The sequence below is a fragment of the Phascolarctos cinereus genome, unplaced genomic scaffold, assembly GCF_003287225.1.
Source record: "Phascolarctos cinereus isolate Bilbo 61053 unplaced genomic scaffold, phaCin_HiC Scaffold_7;HRSCAF=346, whole genome shotgun sequence".
NCBI lineage: Eukaryota > Metazoa > Chordata > Mammalia > Diprotodontia > Phascolarctidae > Phascolarctos > Phascolarctos cinereus.
Window position 1 is genome coordinate 58,098,265 of NW_027556180.1, and position 18,069 is coordinate 58,116,333.

The 18,069-nt window shown below is 39.2% G+C and overlaps 1 protein-coding gene across 1 annotated transcript in view; it reads right to left on the reverse strand.

Annotated features, from left to right (window-relative positions):
* COL4A3 (collagen type IV alpha 3 chain) overlaps positions 1-18,069 on the reverse strand; it is a 175,015-nt gene that overhangs the window by 54,396 nt on the left and 102,550 nt on the right. Inside the window, 7 exon segments of the mRNA XM_020970941.2 lie at positions 495-608; positions 3,048-3,198; positions 6,090-6,189; positions 8,091-8,193; positions 10,566-10,658; positions 13,343-13,511; positions 15,755-15,934. Of these exon segments, the coding sequence (XP_020826600.1) occupies positions 495-608; positions 3,048-3,198; positions 6,090-6,189; positions 8,091-8,193; positions 10,566-10,658; positions 13,343-13,511; positions 15,755-15,934 (910 nt within the window).

Genomic DNA, 18,069 nt, shown 5'->3' on the forward strand with positions numbered 1-18,069 from the left:
TTATATGAACTCTAAGATCTTTTCAACTCAGTTAATTTTTTGGTTATGAGAGAGTTGTCATCTCTTAGCTGTACAGTCTAATCTGCATATCAGTACTGCATATATGATCAGGAAGCCATTTTTTGCCAAGATTTCCATCGCTGTAGTGATGCTGTTATTATTTATGAAGGAATCTGTATTTAGTGGACTGGGCTGTATAGCTAAAAGGAAACCTTGCCCCAAATAGCTTCAGTAACTTGCCCAAGTCAAGGCAGAAACACAGATGACAAACTCAGGAAAAGAAAATTCAAACAATCTACTATATGGGAGTAACTTTCATTTCCACCTATTGTAGTATTTTCTATTCATTTTTAGTTACTGTAAGACAGTATTCATATTTTAGCCCATGTCATCTGTGTACTTTAGGTTTTGACACAGGAGGAGATCTACCTAACTTTCGTATTTTAGCCCACGTCATCTGTCCATTTCAATGTTTGACACAGGGGGAGATCTACCTTGTGGTCCCCTTAGTCCATTTAAACCTGGAAGTCCCTGGGTTCCCTTTGCACCCGGTATGCAGATCCCCGGAATCCCATTATATCCTGGCGGTCCAGGAAATCCAGGCTCTCCTGGAAAAGAGAAATGGACAAACGTAATCACCTGGGCTACGTGCAGCTGATACTTTGAGTAGACCTGTGATCTCATTGGTGTGCACACTTTTCCTGATACTCAAAGGATTCATGAGTGCATCAACACAGATACTTCCTCTAGGGATGTAGTTCACAGTCCACCTACGACTGCCCGTTCTCTGCAACTCTTGTCCACATTCTTCATATTCTTTTGTCCACTGAACATGCTTTCTCGTTTTCTCTGAACAGGGTGAGGATACCCACAGAGCCCCTAGGATGTCCATCAGTTATCCCTCCCTTTTCCAGTGTGATAAGCTTGTCTTTCTAGGTCATACATTTATTTGATGATTTTCTTTATTCCAGATCTTTATTGACATTGTCTTCAAAATGTTGCAGCCTGTTTACATTTGGCAATATATCTCTCTATTGCTCTCTGAATGATATTTTTTAATTCATTGAAGACTGAAGTATTCCATGACCCACAGCTATATAAGATCACCAGTAGAATATTGAAATATAAAAGGTAGTCCATCCTTTGTTTCAGGGAAAAGCTTGAGGTTATTAAATTGTATTGTTCCAGAGGTAATCCAGCATGCACTTCTATTTTAGTTCTGGGTTAGACTTGTCTATTTATGTGCAGTATATGTCCAAGAAAACATATGTGTGTATGCAATACATACATTCACATATGTGTTAACTCAGTGCTCATTTGCAGTGTATCCAATATATATGTTATATATATATATATGTCTCCACACATATATGCATGTATACCTATATATATATATATATATATATATATATAAGATATATTCACACATTTTATTAACTATAGACATATTACTAATATGTATATGTACATAATCTGGACAAGAAGTATAATTCATTCATGATTATTATAATTACTATTATTTTGACTCATTTTGTCCTGGCCATGCAGGGAAAAACTTTTTAGGGATGTAACTTTTTAGAAAATACCGCAAAGAAAATTACATGTATTTCTTATTTAGACTAATTCTTTAAATGTTCCTGAAAGAACTGAGACTTCAAAAAACTCTAGTCAGAAATGAGATGTAAGGTGATATAGTGGATAGAAAGCTGGGCTTAGAGCTAGGAAGACTGGGGTTCAAGTCCTGTCTTTGACATATATACTGCTCTTATGACCCTGGGCTAATCCCTTAATCTCTTGTTGACATAGTTCCCTAAGACTATAACTTTCAGAGGAGGTGCTTTAGTAGAGAGAAGTTCCTATTATCAGTGAAATCACAGGTCCATTTCCTATCTCTCCCTGCCTTCCCTTCTTCTGAAATGAATGAAAAATCTAAGAAACACTCAATTGTCACTTTCATAAGGTATCCAAGAAACAATAAGTTGTTTTAAAGAGGAATATCACGGATCATAGACTTACTACAATGCCCCATTATGTCATGGAGGTGACCAAGGAAAGCTTTGTCAATGGAGTTCAAGTCCTGGCATTTCCTACCAAGTTGTAAAGTCTTTGGGTGTTGATTGAGCCTGCCCTCTAAGGATCAGCACGGTTAGCTTTGGTGATATTAATCACAAAGGGTTAATTCAGGGGTGGGGAACCTGCCGCCTCCAGGCCACATGTCGCCCTCTAGGTCTGCAAGTGTGGCCCTTTGACTGAATCCAAACTTCACAGAACAAATCCACTGGATAAAAGGATTTGTTCCCTAAAACTCGGACTCAGTCAAAAGGCTGCATCCTTGGACCTAGAGGGCCACATGCGCCCTTGAGGTCGCAGGTTCCCCACCCCTGGCAACCACTTGGCAGTGTATTCTTTGACTACATCAGGCCGTGAAGATAAAGCCAGTCTCCTAAGTCATAGAAAGTTTGTGCTCGGCACGGATGGATTCAGGAGCTACCCTACTAAGCCCATCATATTTTTGAAGCACTGAAATAAAAAAAAAACAAATAAAAAGATTACATAATGCTTGCATAATAAAGCATTCTTCAGTCCAGCATTATGGATCCAGGGCTGGCCTTGGAGTCCAGAGGAAGAAGGCCTGAGTGTCTACAAGTCCTAACTGACACACACTAGCTCGTGACTGTGGTAAAGTCATTCTCTCAGTTCTCCAAGCATTTCTGTAAGACTCTAAGTTACAGAATATTTAGCAGTCTAAATTACTAGGAATTTGCACATGAGAGGTTCCCTAATCTGATGAAATTACAGATCCAGACCAAAATACATGTGTGTGTATGTGTGTGTGTGTGTGTGTGCGCGTGCACGCATGCATGCATGCATGTGACTTCTGCCTACGTGTTCAACATGGTAGAATAGAAAAATTTTCCAAAAGTGTCCTTCCTTCCCAAGTGCCTCCTTCTCATTTCTCCCACTCCTCCTCCCCAGGACCTAAGAGATAAGATTTTCCTTTATTTTAGCTTAGCCCTGGTGTGGTTGCAAGTAACCAAGCCAAGTACCTGGTAGCCCATTAGGTCCGTCATTTCCCGGGGATCCTGGAAGGCCTGGAAGTCCAGGGAGCCCATGTTCTCCATTTTCCCCTGAACTTCCTTTTTCTCCTTGAAAACCAGTGATTCCTGGTTTTCCAGGAATCGCTGTACCTGGGTCTCCCTAAACCACAAAAAAACATGTAAAATCAGTAAGATTAAGAGCTAGTAGAAACTTCAAGAAACTGAGGACCAAGGTATGCGGTTGGTGTGGGTCAAGGACCTGCTCTGCCAGTGACTACCCTCACGACTTGGAACTAGTCACGTAACTCGGAACCTCAGGCTCCTCGTCTGTACAGTGAGGGAGCTGGACTAGACATGAATGCATGAATAAAAGCATTTATTACGTGCGTGCTGGATGCCAAGCACTGGCAGCCCCTGACTTCAAGAAGCTTATGTATTGGGGGGGATAACGCATGTAGGGAAGGGGTGGCCTGGTCTGGGTCTTTAGAGAGGTGGTGATTGGAGCTAGGGCAAGAGGTTGTGCCCTTTGCCCTATCTAGTATTGATTTAGTTATGATTCCAGAACTAGAGGGGGAGGATGGGTTGGGGGAGGGAGCTGCACAGAGGATTGCCGAGCATCTGACAGGATCACTGGGCAGTAAGGTAAGGCCTGGCTGGGGCTATCTAAATGTAGTGGGCTATATGGGGCACTCAGGAACCAGGACAACAGGGCTATGGGCAGACATTCACATGCCCACTCTAGATCTATGGTCCTATGACTTGTGCAAAGTCACACTGCTTGTAAAAATTATGTTTGTGTGTAATTGGGAAAAATAGTATTAAATTCAAACCCAGGTCCTCTTATTCTAAATCCCACTCAGCCACATAGTAACTCACATTTAAGATTTGTTTACTTAAATTCAAAGAAACTTAGAATTGAGAGGGACATAGAGGTCATCTAGTTCCACTCCTTTATTTATTTATTTATTTCTTTTGGTGGGGTGCAATTGGGGTTAAATCACTTGCCCAGGGTCATGCAGCTAGTTAAGTGTCAAGTGTTTGGTCTGAGGCTGAATTTGAACTCAGGTCCTCCTGACTTCAGAACCGGTGCTCTATCCACTGTGCCACCTAGCTGCCCCCACTCCTTTATTTTTTATTTTATTTTTTATTTATTTTATTTTTTTAATGTTTTTTTTTCCCATATGCCTTTGAGTTGAAAATTTTCTCCCTTTTCCTCCCCCCCACCCTCCTCAAGACGGCACACAGTCTGACATAGGCTTTACATTTACATACCCATTAAACATATTTTCACATTAGTGAAGTTGTAAGTAAAAATTAAAACCAATAGGAGGAACCATCAGAAAGATGAAACAAAACTCAACAGAAGGTAAAAATCAGTGATAGCGATTCGACTTCCATGGTTCTTTCTTTGGATGTGGACAGCATTTACTCCTTTATTTTTTAAACAATGAAACAGAAATATGACTTGTCTAAGGTCACACAACTCTTCAGTAGCCAGACAGGGACAAGACCCCTGGATTTCCTATTTACTAGTCTATGGCACCCTTGCTAGACACAGCAGTTCATAGGATTTCAAACTAGGTAGGATCATATGGAGCAGATCGCTATGTTCCCTCATTTTTCAGATGAAGAAACTGAGGGCTTATCCAAGGTAATACAGCTTTAGAGGAAGAGTTAGGACTAGAATCCTGTTTTCTTGATGCTCATGTTTGTACTTTCCCCACTGTATCTTGCTGTTTTTATGAAGGGGTTAGTATAGTATGCTGCCTGAAAAATGCTTTGTTAAATGTGTAGTTTGCTCTATTTTCATCAGAAAGCAACGATGACTTTATTAGTAATAATAAGTTAAAATTTATATTGCCCTTTTAAATTTGAAAAGGCGGGGTCTTTTATTTTATTTTATTTTATTTTTCCTTTTATTGTGTCCTTAATACTGATCACAGTGCCTGGCGCAAAGTAAGTGCTTAAAAAATACATGTTGACTATTTCACAACAAGCCTCTGAGGAGTCAGTGTGGTACAGTAGAAAGAGTATTAGTTATATACTTATTTTTATGGCAATAAAAGTATGTATGTCCTGCCCTTCATATAAGGATATGATGCTTCTGAACTGCCATCAGTAAAGCACAGAACTGAGTTATTTTTACAGCAGTAGTTAGAGGTTCATGGTCTACATTATCAACTTTATGGTTCACAATAACTGTGCAGTAAGTAGCATCAGTATATTTATCACCATTTTATAGATAGGAAAACTGAGGTTCAGAGATGTTAAATGGCTTTTTTCAGGATCATACAGCTAGTAAAAGTCAAAGGAATTAGTAAGGAGATACTGATAACTAGATGAAGCTCTGATGAAATCTGAGTTTTCTTTTTCTTTCTGCAAGTGAAAATGTTTAACTTTTTTAAAACTTTAACTATGTCATTCAAAGGGGCAGCTAGGTGACGTAGTACACAGACAGCCAGGCCTAGAGTCAGGAAGAAATCTTCCTGAGTTCAAATCCAGCTTCAGACACTTACTAGCTGTGTGACCCTGGGCAAGTCACTTAACCCTGTTTGCCTCAGTTTCCTCAACTGTAAAATGAGCTGGAGAAGGAAATGGCAAATACTCCAGTATCATTACCAAGAAAATCCCCTAAATGGGGTCATGAAGAGTCAGACCCAACTGAAATGGCTGAAAATAAACAACATATCATTCAAATGGTGTGTTTTGCAAAAAAGATGAATTTTTAATGCTTAAGAAATAACCTGCTGAGGGGGCAACTAGGTGGTACAGTGGATAGAGCATTGGCCCTGAAGTCAGGAGGACCTGAGTTCAAATCTAGCCTTAGACCAAACACTTGACACTTACTAGTTGTGTGACCCTGGGCAAGTCACTTAACCCCAATTGTAAAAAAAAAAAAGAAAGAAAGAAATGACTTGCTGAGAGTAATCAGCTAAAATGCCAACAATTTCTGCTTCTTTTTTCTAAAAGATTTGAGGCTAGTGATATACAACTGGGCACAACAATCCTAACCTGCACACTGATTAAACTGAATTTGTGATTCTCTCAGACCTTTGCTCCTGGGAGCCCCGGTATTCCAGGTGACCCAGGTTCCCCCATTTCTCCTGGACAACCTGGTGATCCTTTGGCTCCTGGAAAACCTCTGTCTCCTATAAAACAAGCAGAAAAAAATCACAGGAATAGTTTTGTTAAGAGACACTTTATTTTTGCTTCAACAGTTTTGGTGCCTGGAAAACTTAAGAGCTAAATCAGTAAGTTTATTTTTTGTTTCTTTTCAGCCCTTCGGACTAGCTTAAACTGGTTCTTCTTGGGAAATAATTGTCTGTATTTTTATTATTTAAAAATTTTATTTATCATTCATTTTTATTTATATGTTTATTATTTATTTTATTTTTATTTTTAAAAGGAGAATTACTATTTTGATTCAACAATTTTCTAAATTAAGGCTTTGGGTTCATATTTAGTTCAAATTCATGGAGAAAAGTGGGCTCAATGATGAGTCTTTGAGTCTCACTGTGATCTTACAGTCTTCTACAATTGTCATAGAATACTTCGTAATCTTTATGTAGGGAAAACAGTGATTTGGTGCCTACAGGAAGACAGGACCAACGTTTGTGTTCCATTCACTCTTGTACTCTTGCTAGAGGAAGCACTTGCACTGAATTGCATGGATTGAAGCTAGTGATCAGTGGAGTGAGGAATAGAAAGGAATTTATTTACCTCAAGGTAAGTAGTAGACAACTCAGGGAGTTGCAGCTCAGGCAGAAGCCATGAAGTTCTAAAGACAGACAAGCTAAGCATAAAGGGTTCTGCTGGCTGGCAGGGTATGGTTGTGGATCTGATTCACAAGAGAGCTGAAAAAGCCCTGGAGCTATGCACTAAAAAAGCTGACACACCTCCGACACTCACACCCATATTTTGGGTGAGAGGCCAAAGGTAGCTTTAGTTCATCAGAAGACCAGCATATGAACACAGCAAAGGCCAGAACACTAATGATAGTCAGAATTTTAAATTCCTCCAAAGTCTCGTTCCAGAAAGCAAGTTTCTGGATGAATAACTAACTGGGCAAGCAGATAAGCTTACAACTACGGTCCATTCATTAGAACACTGATGAGAAAGACATGGACAGGAAACTGAGGCAGGCTTTTAGTTTAGAAATCAGCAGGAAGAGGCATAGGAGCCCCAAGTCAAGGCAATTTACTGGAGTCATACTGAAGGTGAGAGTGAACTGAATGTCAGACATCTTCAACTTCAAGATTTTAGTACACTAAGGTAGGGAATTCTCACATTTGGGAAGTGTTCGTTTATGAACAATATTTATAATCCATAAGAACAAATAACATAACAAGAACAAATCAAGTCATAGGAAAGGCTCTCAGATCCTAGTAACATTAGCCTATTTGGAATACATCTGGCAGCATTGGAACTGAGACTTCTTAGATCTTATTTTAGAACAGTGTGACTCAGAAGTTCCCATGATTTCTTTGAATGGCCCCTATAGCTGCTTATTGAAAGCATGACATTCATCACTTGCATTTCTTTGAGAGTTTTTGCTGGTGAAATGAGAAAAAAAAACTTCTTAAGCTGAATAACTTCTCTATGTCTGAGACAACTGGGTAAGTGGTAGTGGTTTACTTTTTTATATATTAAGAATCATGCATATAGTACTCAACTTTTTGTGCTTTTTGTGACTTTCAGTTAGATCCTTAAGCATTTAAAAGCCTATACAAAGGGGAATCTGTGAGGATAGTATGGGATAATCTAGGCTAGATAAGGCTAAGAAGGAATAGGGCAATGAAGCTGAAAGGTTACCTAGTTCATGTTTGTTTCTCTATAAAACAATTAAATATATTTAACGCCATATTCTGTGAAATGGGTCACTGTAGAGCCTGCTGTGGACTTGAGATGGCATAAGGACTCACATGGGAGGCATAGTCAGTAGGTTTTTATCTGTTGCCAGTCATCCTATGTAGGCTTCAAAAATCAGCTAATACTGTTAAGTTATTATATTAGGGGAAAATAATAAATTTTTACTGAAATTTAACATTTACCCTTTGTCCAGGAGGCCCAGGAACTCCAATTCCTGGGAATCCTGCTTCACCATCAGACCCAGGAGGACCTGGGTTACCACTCGGTCCCATGGACCCTGGTTTTCCTAAAAGAAGACCAGAAAAAAAAAAGTCAGCCTTGATTCATCAGCTTCTGAACTTTCTTATTTCTGTCAAATGTACCACCAGATTCTCAGGTGATAATTCAGGGCCATCTTGGGGTCTGCGTTCTCTCTCACCCACAACTCTAGCAGCTGCACATACCCCTATAGAATCTCTCTCATCTGATTCCTTTCTACACGCATTTCTGTTTCCCCTTGGTTCAGGCCCTCATCACGTCTCACCTGGAGTATTCCAACAGCCTCCTAACTGGTCTCCTTGACTCAAGTTGGTCTCCACTCTAGAACGTTCTCCATATAGCAACCAAAGTGATTTTCCTGAAGTATAGTTCTGACCATGTTATTCCACTACTCAATCACCTCCTGTGGCTCCCTAGTCCCTCTAGGATAAAATGTAAACTCAAATGTTTAGTTTTTAAAGTCCTTCACCAGCTGGCCCAAGATATCTCCCCTGTGCCATTGTAGATTATACTCCCTCCTACATTCTTCAAAGACTCTTTTTTAAATTTTTAAATTTTTTTTGTGAGACAATTGGGGTTAAGTGACTTGCCCAGTATCACACAGCTAGTAAGTGTTAAGTGTCTTGTCTGAGACTGGATTTGAACTCAGGTCCTCCTGACTCCAGGGCCAGTGCTCTATGCACTGCGACACTTGGCTGCCCCCTCTTCAAAGACTCATGTTCCTCACACATGCCATTCTACATGCTGTCTCTGGGTACTTTTGCTGGCCATCCCCTACGCCTGGAACATACTCTATTCTTACCTTACCTTATTGAATCCTTCTCTTTCTCACATCAGTTTTAGTGCCCTCCCTAACTGCTATATGCATATGAATACACACCCACACCCACACACACCATATATATATATAAATAAACCTTGCATGTATTTATGTTTTCTCCTTACTCTCCATATACACATATATTTATGTGTATGAAAAACTACATATACTCATTGCCTTTTCTGTTGGAATGTAAGCTTCTTGAGAACAGGGACCCTTTTATTATATGTACTTATATCCCCAGTGCCGGGCACCTAATAGATCCTTAGTCAAGTTTATTAACTGTATTTGAATACTGACTGTGTTTTTGTTTTAAATTAAACTAATACAATAACCAATCCTCCTCCTATTTTTGCTAAAGGACTTACCATTAAAATCTGCAGTTTAATATATGTTCTCTCTCTCTCTGTCCCTCTCTCTCCTCTCTCTTTTTCTCATTCAAGACTATATGTGTGTATGTGTATACAGGGTGTTTCAAAAGTGAACCTTCATGGAATCTCTGTCTTAGAAAGAAATAAAGATAGAGATTGAGAGAAAAAATATATATGAGAAAGAAAGTATATGTATATGATATAATTTATATTTATATAATATAATATATAATAGAAACATGATTATAACCAATTTACATATAATATATAATAACATAAATAATTTGTATGTAAATTTCCCTATAACACATAATATATGACTATAATTTTATAATATAAATAAGTATAATATTTAAATATAATTTATATATGTAATTTCTCTCATATATACATGTATCTGTCCATCTATCTCTATTTCTTATTAAGAGATCCTATGAAGGCTCAAAATTCTGGTTTAAAGAAATAGATTTGCAGGGTGTTACAAAAGTCTTAGTGAAGTTTTAAGCTATTGAAGCTTTTTATTAAAGTTTAATTTAATAAGCTATTAGAGCTTAAAACTGCACTAGAACTTTTAGAAAACCCTGCACACAGAGAGACACATTCTTAAATCTATAAATATATGCTTTTAAGGTATATCTATATTACATGTATATTTATATATACCTTTCATATACCTTATATATTATATATCTGTATATAGAACATATGTATATGTGCATATGTATATAAACTTTTAAAAGCAGCATTTGATGTGTGTATATGTATGTGTGCATGCTTTTTGAACCTATATAGAATCATCTTAGGGGAGAAAAGATAATTAAACTTTAGAATATAATCCTAAAGAAGGTTCTTAGTTTACTAATGAAGAAATTGAGGCCCAAAGAAGTTAGAAATTTTTTTTAAATCTGTAATTCCCTGATAATCTCTAGAGATTATTCTCTCCTTGGGAACCTCTGAAGTGATTTTAACTGTTTTAGAGCATTCATTGTGGTTGCTGGAACACAATGAGCTCAGCAGTCATAAACATTAATGGGAAGGATAGTTACAGTCATTTCAGAGGACAGACAACAAATCCCTTCTCTTCCCATACCCTCTTTTTAAACTGATAATGATGTTTCATAAATTGGACTTAACTAGGTTTTATTACTAAGCTTTCCTTGCAAGGGAACTCTAATCCTTTATATTTCATTTGGAAGAAGAAACACGTACCAGTTGTGCCTTGGAGGCCAGGTAGCCCTGGTAACCCGGGAGGTCCTGGAGGGCCAGGTACTGGTTCTGCTATACCAGGTTCTCCTTTAGGACCTTAAATAAAAGGTATGATAGAAAATTGGTAAGTGTTGTTTCCTTGGTAATTAGGAAAAACATCATTATCAGCAATTCAGGAATGCATAAAGAGAGAAAGTAAACAATTTCTGTTTCTCATAGGTCTTAAAGTTAATTTAGGCTAATGGGCCTTAGGGAATAGACTTCTGATTATCACTAAATATGGAATTTGCAGGTCTTATGAAATATATGTTTTGAAAACAGGGAATGTAGAATTAACTTTAATCTTTAATGAAAGACTTTTTATTTGTTAAAGGGCAGAATGTTTATAGAGAATTATTCAATTACATTTGTTTTAATGCCATAAACACATTAGGTGCCATTCCTTGTACATAGTAGCTACTTTGCTGAATTAAACACCTACATATTCCTAGTTCGTAGTCAGCTAATTAGGTTAGCTAGGTACTGAAACTACTTCATATGTCAAAAGTAAAAGCTGGGCTACAAATGTGATGTAGGGGAAAAGAACCTGGATTATAAAATATTTTGGGAAAATGGAATATTCTATAAATGATTTACATTTCGAAATAGAATTTTCTATAGTAGAATAAAATACTGCTCCTCCCATTTCTATTCCTTTATCTCAAGAAAAAGGTAAAAAAAAATGCCCATGGCATTATTATCTAAAGAGACCTCAGTGGCCAAGCTGTATAAGAACAAGAATGCCATCTACTACATTCCCAACAAGAATGATCCAGCCTGTGCTTGAAAGGGAAAGAGGAGAAACCCACCACCTCCGGAGACAACTCATTTTAGTTGTTAAGGTGATTTTTCTTCCCGAAACCCAAATTTGCCCTTCTGCAATTTCCAGGTTTGCAATTTCAGGTTGGTGGCACAATGCAATAGAGTGCTATACTTGGGGGTCAGGAAGACAAGACTTGAATTCCAATACTGCCTCAGACACTAATTACGTGACCCTAGGCAAATTACCTAACCGTTGTATGCCTCAGTTTCCTCATCTGTAATATGGGGATAATAATAGGACCTCCCTCACAAGGTTGCTGTAAGGCAATGAAGATAACCTGTAAGGTGCTTTGCAAATCTTAAGTGATCTATAAATGCTAGCTATTATCATTATAGTCCTACTCTCTGAAACTAAGCAGAACATCTAATTTCTCTTCTAGGTGTTAACCCTTTGAATATCATGCCCTACCACCCCTAAATCTTCTCTTCTCTAGGCAAAACATGGCCATTTCCTTCAACTGAGCCTTATGTAGCAACAGCTCAAGGCCCTTCCATCCTGACTGGTTGCCTCTTGACTCAGCTTGTCCATGTCCTTCCTTAGAACTATGCCCTCCTCACTTCCCCACTGAAAACATTATTCCAGGTATGGCCGGATCTGGTACATAAGCCAGGACTGTCCCGTGTCTTTACTCCTGAAAGCCATAACTTTCTTTCTTTTTTTTTTTTGGCTAGGCAATGGGGTTAAGTGTGACTTGCCTAGAGTCACCCAATTAATAAGTTATGTGTCTGAGGCAGGATTTGAACTCAGGTCCTCCTGAATTCAGGCCCACTGCTCTATCCACTGTGCCACCTAGCTGCCCCTATAACTTTCTGAATATGGGCAGTTTCTTCCCTCCCTCCTTTCTTTCTTCCTTCCCTTCTTTTCTTCCTTTCTTTGTCTGATTGTTTAGCTGCTAAAATAAAAGGGAGGAAATTGTCCCCAATTCCTTTTTTTTTTTTTGGTGAGGCAGTTGGGGTTAAGTGACTTGCCCAGGGTCACACAGCTAGTAAGTATAAGTAATGAGGCTGCATTTGAACTCAGGTCCTCCTGAATCCAGAGCTGTGCCACCTAGCTGCCCCTGTCCCCAATTCCTAAAGCTTGATTAGGCACTTTCACCATTAGCTCACCTGAATATAAATGTATTTAAGGTAACCCCTCCTTTCCAAACCTTAGATACATTAGTTCAATAGAATATTGTGGTTAGCCATGAATCCTTAAGGCTAACTGCACTTACCTTATTGCCAAATGTTAGTTATTTTAGATATGTTGACTTGTAAGCTAATTAAGTGTTCCTTTAAGTTGATTAACTCTCCAGAAAGAACAGATCTGCAGTGAGGTCACCATGAATCTCTAGTACAGAAGTGAGATGAGGAGCAGAGACTGGGGCAAGAATCTGCTACCTTTGTTTCCTCTTTAGGCGTGGCCAACTTAGCTTCCATCTCTCACAGCAATTCTAATCCAAAATCCTTTGTAATTAGATTAGTCATAGTTATTCAGTATCCTGATATATTTTAATTGTGTTTAAATTGTTTGGTAGCAAAAGATAAATTACTTTTTCCAGCATAACCCAGAGGTTATCTGTCTGAAATTCTGCAAATTCCACGCCTGGGATTAATTAGGAATTATTAAGTGTGGCTCAATAGAGGGAGTATCAGGACCTGGAATGAGGAAGACCTGGATTCAGACCCTGCTTCAGACACTTATTTGGTGTGTGACCCTGGGCAAGTCACTTAACCTCTCTCAGCCTCAGTTTCCTCATCTATCAAATGGGGATAATAATCACAGGGTTGTGAAGATCAAACAAGATAGCAAATGTAAAGTGTTTTGCAAACTTTAAAGCTCTATACAATGCTAGCTGTTATTATTGTTCCTGAGCTTGGTAGAGTTAAAAATCCACAATACATGGAAATAATTTGTACTGGACATAAAATTAACCAACCGTCATTTCCAGGTAATCCAGGAAATCCAGGCACGCCTGTAGCTCCCTTTGGTCCAGGTTTTCCTGGTGGTCCATAGTTGGATGCTCCAGCTGGTCCCATGGGTCCTGGGTGCCCAGGGTCACCAGGATTTCCTGGAAAACCTTTATCCCCCTTTTCACCATTCACAGCCTATGGGAAGAAAATGTAACTGGTTGGCATTTACTATTTTGTTTGATTTTTACAGATAAAGTAGAAATGCGCTCTGCCCCATGGCCTCTCCCTTTGATTGAATGACTCCTCCTAGAACCTCCATTTAAGGAGGCGCCCAGGCCAGCCCTGTCTCATTTGCTCTCCAAGATGCCGTCCGGACTTCCTCTCCCATGTTCCCTCCCCAGATATGTCCCTTCCCTTCTTTTCAGCTTCTTTCAGCCTCCTTTTAGGGGTTGTCTTCCTCATTAGAATGGAAGCTCCTTGAAGGCAGGGACTAGCTGTCTTTCTATTTTTTTTTTCTATTTGTTTTTTTTTCTTAGTACTTAGCACACTAAGTACTTAGTACCTGGCACATGGCAACAACTTAATAAATTTTTGTTGACTGACTATTTGATCTAATTAGTAATGTATAACAGAATCTACAGCATTGCTACCTTTATAGTCAATTAGATTTTTGGGAATGTCAAATTTGTAATAGTTACCATTGAATGTAGAAGTTTGCTTTACTGTTTATCAATGTGGTTACTTATTTCACTGGTGCCAATCATAACCCCTCCCTGACTTCGTATATAATTTCCTGGTGGCCAACCTTCTAGTGATTCGACTTGCCATACTTAGCTAGCTGATTTCTTGAATCTTCGTCTTTTGATTATTAATTGATCACTGAGCATGGTAAGATCTGACACTTTATCCTCTACTGGTCAGCCTTCAAGAACCTAGGTCACCTTCATACCTTCAATGAATTGATTAACAAGTATTTGTTAAACATATACTGTATGTTAGGCACTGTGCCAAGTGCTGGGAGTACAAAGGCAAAACAACGAAATGGCCCCTGTCTTCAAGGTGCTTGTGTTCTTATCAGACAACATATACATATATGTGTATGTATAGGGGTGAGTGTGTGTGTGCGGGTGTGTGTGGTGTGTGTGTGGGGGGGTGTGGGTGTGTATGCAAAATAAACTCAAGGTAATGGGGGCATTGGAGTCTTGTGGTCCATAGTTGATCCAGCTAATCCGTCCCATGAGTTCGAGTTTCAACATCACCAGTATCTCCTGGATGACCTTTGACCTTCTCATCAAGGGTTATGGGTGTGGTGAGTTTATTAGGAAAAATTCATTTGGGATAAAATTCTACTTCAACAGGGTACCATCATTGCTGGCCAGCTGGTATTTGCACCATTTCCAATTTACTGACATTTCATTGCATCAAAACTGTCTGAAGCCCCCTTGATTTTTTTGATGAAGATGTATGAATATATGCCAGTCTGAGTAAATATGAGAACCAGAGCAGCATCCTGGCTGGCCTTGAAGTTAAGAAGACTGGAGTCCATGTTCTGCTTTTAACGCATAGTATCTTTGTGACCATGAGTAAGTCATTTAATCTCTTAGTGCTCTGGGCAGCTGAGACTATGAATTGCAGATGAGTTGCTCATCTTCACTGGTGGAGAATGTTTCCACACTGGGAATTCTTCACATTTCTGGGGGGAATACCACCAAAAACTCAACCAAATATAAAAGTGTTTGTGATACTCTTTTAGGCTGATCTTTATTTTTTGTGGCGTATAAACGTATACTTGTCTAAATACACATATTTACTTTTGCCTCTATCTGTAAATGAATGTTTCAAGCATTTCCTACTTACACGAGTCCTGTAAAAACGGCTTAGCATTCTAGAACACTCATCATGAGTGTATAGGTTAAAGATTGCCATAAAACATTGGATGCTAGCTCTTTGATTCTTAGAAAGGATCTGTGATCTTATTACTGGCCTTCTCCTTCCATGTTTCATGAGTTACTGTGGCTGATAACGCACCTAGTGGTCAGCCTCCTTGTGATGAGCCTCTGTGAACTTGGCTCTGAAGTTGATCCTTCGACAACAAACAGGCAGTCTATCACTGGCCCTGTACTTGAAGCCTTTCCAGATAGATGAGCTCTTCCAGAGCTCGTTCTATTGACACGAGCATTAAGGGCCCAGTATCAACAATGGCACAAAGAGAAATGGGTGTAGGACTTTAATGGAGGGCTAATTATTTAAGTAAATACCATAACTTGTGTATACGTTGCCTTATTACTAGTACTAATGAATTATAGATAGCTTTCTTCACATATACATGACTCAATCCTAGTTGTTGTCACTCCCTAGAAGATCGCTTTTTCTTTTAACTCAAAGCTTTATTTCAAAATCAGTGAAACATAATTTAAAACATATTACTGTGTACCAACCGGTTCGCCTTTTGTTCCTGGTAATCCTTTTGTGCCAGGTTTTCCAGGAATTCCATCTGAGCCCTTTTTTCCAGGGTCTCCTCTGTTCCCCGGATCCCCTCGATCTCCTGCTTCTCCTTCATGTGATGTTTCACCTTTTTCTCCCTTTTGTCCCTGATCACCAGGAGTACCTGGGAAACCCTAGTGAGAATAAGAAAGACACCTTGTTTACATTTTTGTGAAATTGGTTTTGTATTAATCTTAAATACGTACAATGGTAACATGCATTTATAGTGAGCTTTTGGGTTCTCAGAGCTCATTTACATACATTATCTCATCTGATTCTCCCAACAACCCCGTGGGGTAGATATTATTATGACCCATGTTTTACAGAGGAGGAAACTGAGCCTGGGAAGAGTAAAGTGACTTTCTAAGATTTGTACAACTTAGGGTCTGAAATGGGATTTGAACCTAGTTTTTACATCATGCCATTATAAAATAAAACTTACTACATATTAAAATCTTTTCAGTTTTGAGGAAAACATCAAGATTTTATCACTGTATTCCCTCCATATTTCATGAGTTACTATGGTTGAAAATAGCATGACGTAATGGCCAACTTACCAATAAGGCAAATTTTATTCATGTGACTGCTCCACTAAGATGCTTTTGTTGGAAAGTTGAACATTATTATGTTAATACAATGATCATAATGATTGATATTCAGTACAATAATCTAAACAGGGGCTGTGGTTGAACTTTGATTATCTTTAACTGTCATTCAGGAAAAGTACATCCTATTTTCTGTTAATTGATTGGGGTCCCCATCCTCCAGGGTCCTATGATTACAGAGTTTCAGAGAGCAACAGTGACAGGATTCCTGGTTAGTCACTGTAAGTATAGGGGTGCAATATATAGGTAGGTGGTTGGTTGGCGCAGTAGGGAGTTCTGTCCAAGTATCTGGGCCACTCAAGAATTGGTATTCTCATCTCTCGGTAAAGCTGAACTCACATTCCACCCCATAGCATGATCCCAAGATAATGGAGGATGAAGCACACCCAGAAGATTTAGAGAAGGCACACCAAAGCATCCTTCCCCACTCCCCCTCCTATTCTCTTATTCTGGTCCCCTGAACTTGGTGGGACAAATGCTTTAAAGAAATTTCTTTAAGTTGGAGACACTTTCCACCAGGAGCTAAGATGTTTATAGGTGTTGTAACTTCTGTTCTTGCTATATTTTATTGGTTTCTATCCCTTTGTAAAAGCTATTTGATGTTAATTGGGTAAATGATACTGGGGTTTTAATCACTGACCATTAATATTGGGGCAAACAATGGAATTAGAGAACACTCCCAACCTCTAGAACAATGGTGGGAAGATTGATAAAGATATAGCTTTATTCTAGGGGACCTGACTCATTACCGTGAGTGGGAATTGGGATACAGACCGCAATCATTATAAAGGCTACAGGCCTGATGCCTGGCTACTTATGTATGTGAGGCAATAGAACTTTGCCTTTAAGGGTAATGGGGATATGAGCCTTGGTAATTGCTGGGAGTGGCCATCAGCTTTTCCCTTCCACCTGAGAATAGAGTCAGGCAGGAAGTGCATGGGAAATGAAAAAGTAAATGAGTGAGGAAAGATGTGATAGTTTCTGCAGCATCAGAATGAGTGAACAGGAAGAGCTGATTGAGTATTGGCAGGGTGAGGGGAGGAGAGAGAGAGAGAGAGAGAGAGAGAGAGAGAGAGAGAGAGAGAGAGAGAGAGAGAGAGAGAGAGAGAGAGAGAGAGAGAGAGAGAGAGAGAGAGAGAGAGTGAGAGAGAGAGAGAGAGAGAGAGAGAGAGAGAGAGAGAGAGAGAGAGAGAGAGAGAGAATTAGAGAGTCAGTCTACTTCTTGAGATGGGAAAGAAGTGAATGAAATTCAGTAACCTAACTAGGCTGCAGGGGTGAGGTGGGGGTCTGAATAACAAAAGAGCTAACAATATTAATTAACTCAGAAGCCACCACCACTTGGCTGGCACTTAAAGAGCTGTAACCTTTCCTTCCTCAAAAAAGTGGTGGCAACCTCAGCAGGAATGACAAGTAGACATCAGAGTCAGACCTAGCCTTTCTCCTGGTCCAGAATTTTACTAGCTCTGTGATGATGGATAAATCACTTTATCTCGAGGTCTGAGGGCGGGGAGCTGACTATCAACCCTTAGTTCTTTAGCCACTTGGGGAAATAATATCAGGGTAGTCCTATTGGTCTGGAGCCCCTGTTTAGGTCCCTGGTAGAGGAAAGACCCATAAGAGGGGAATGTGTCTTGGCTGTCTGTGGGCTTAGAGAGGAGTCCTTT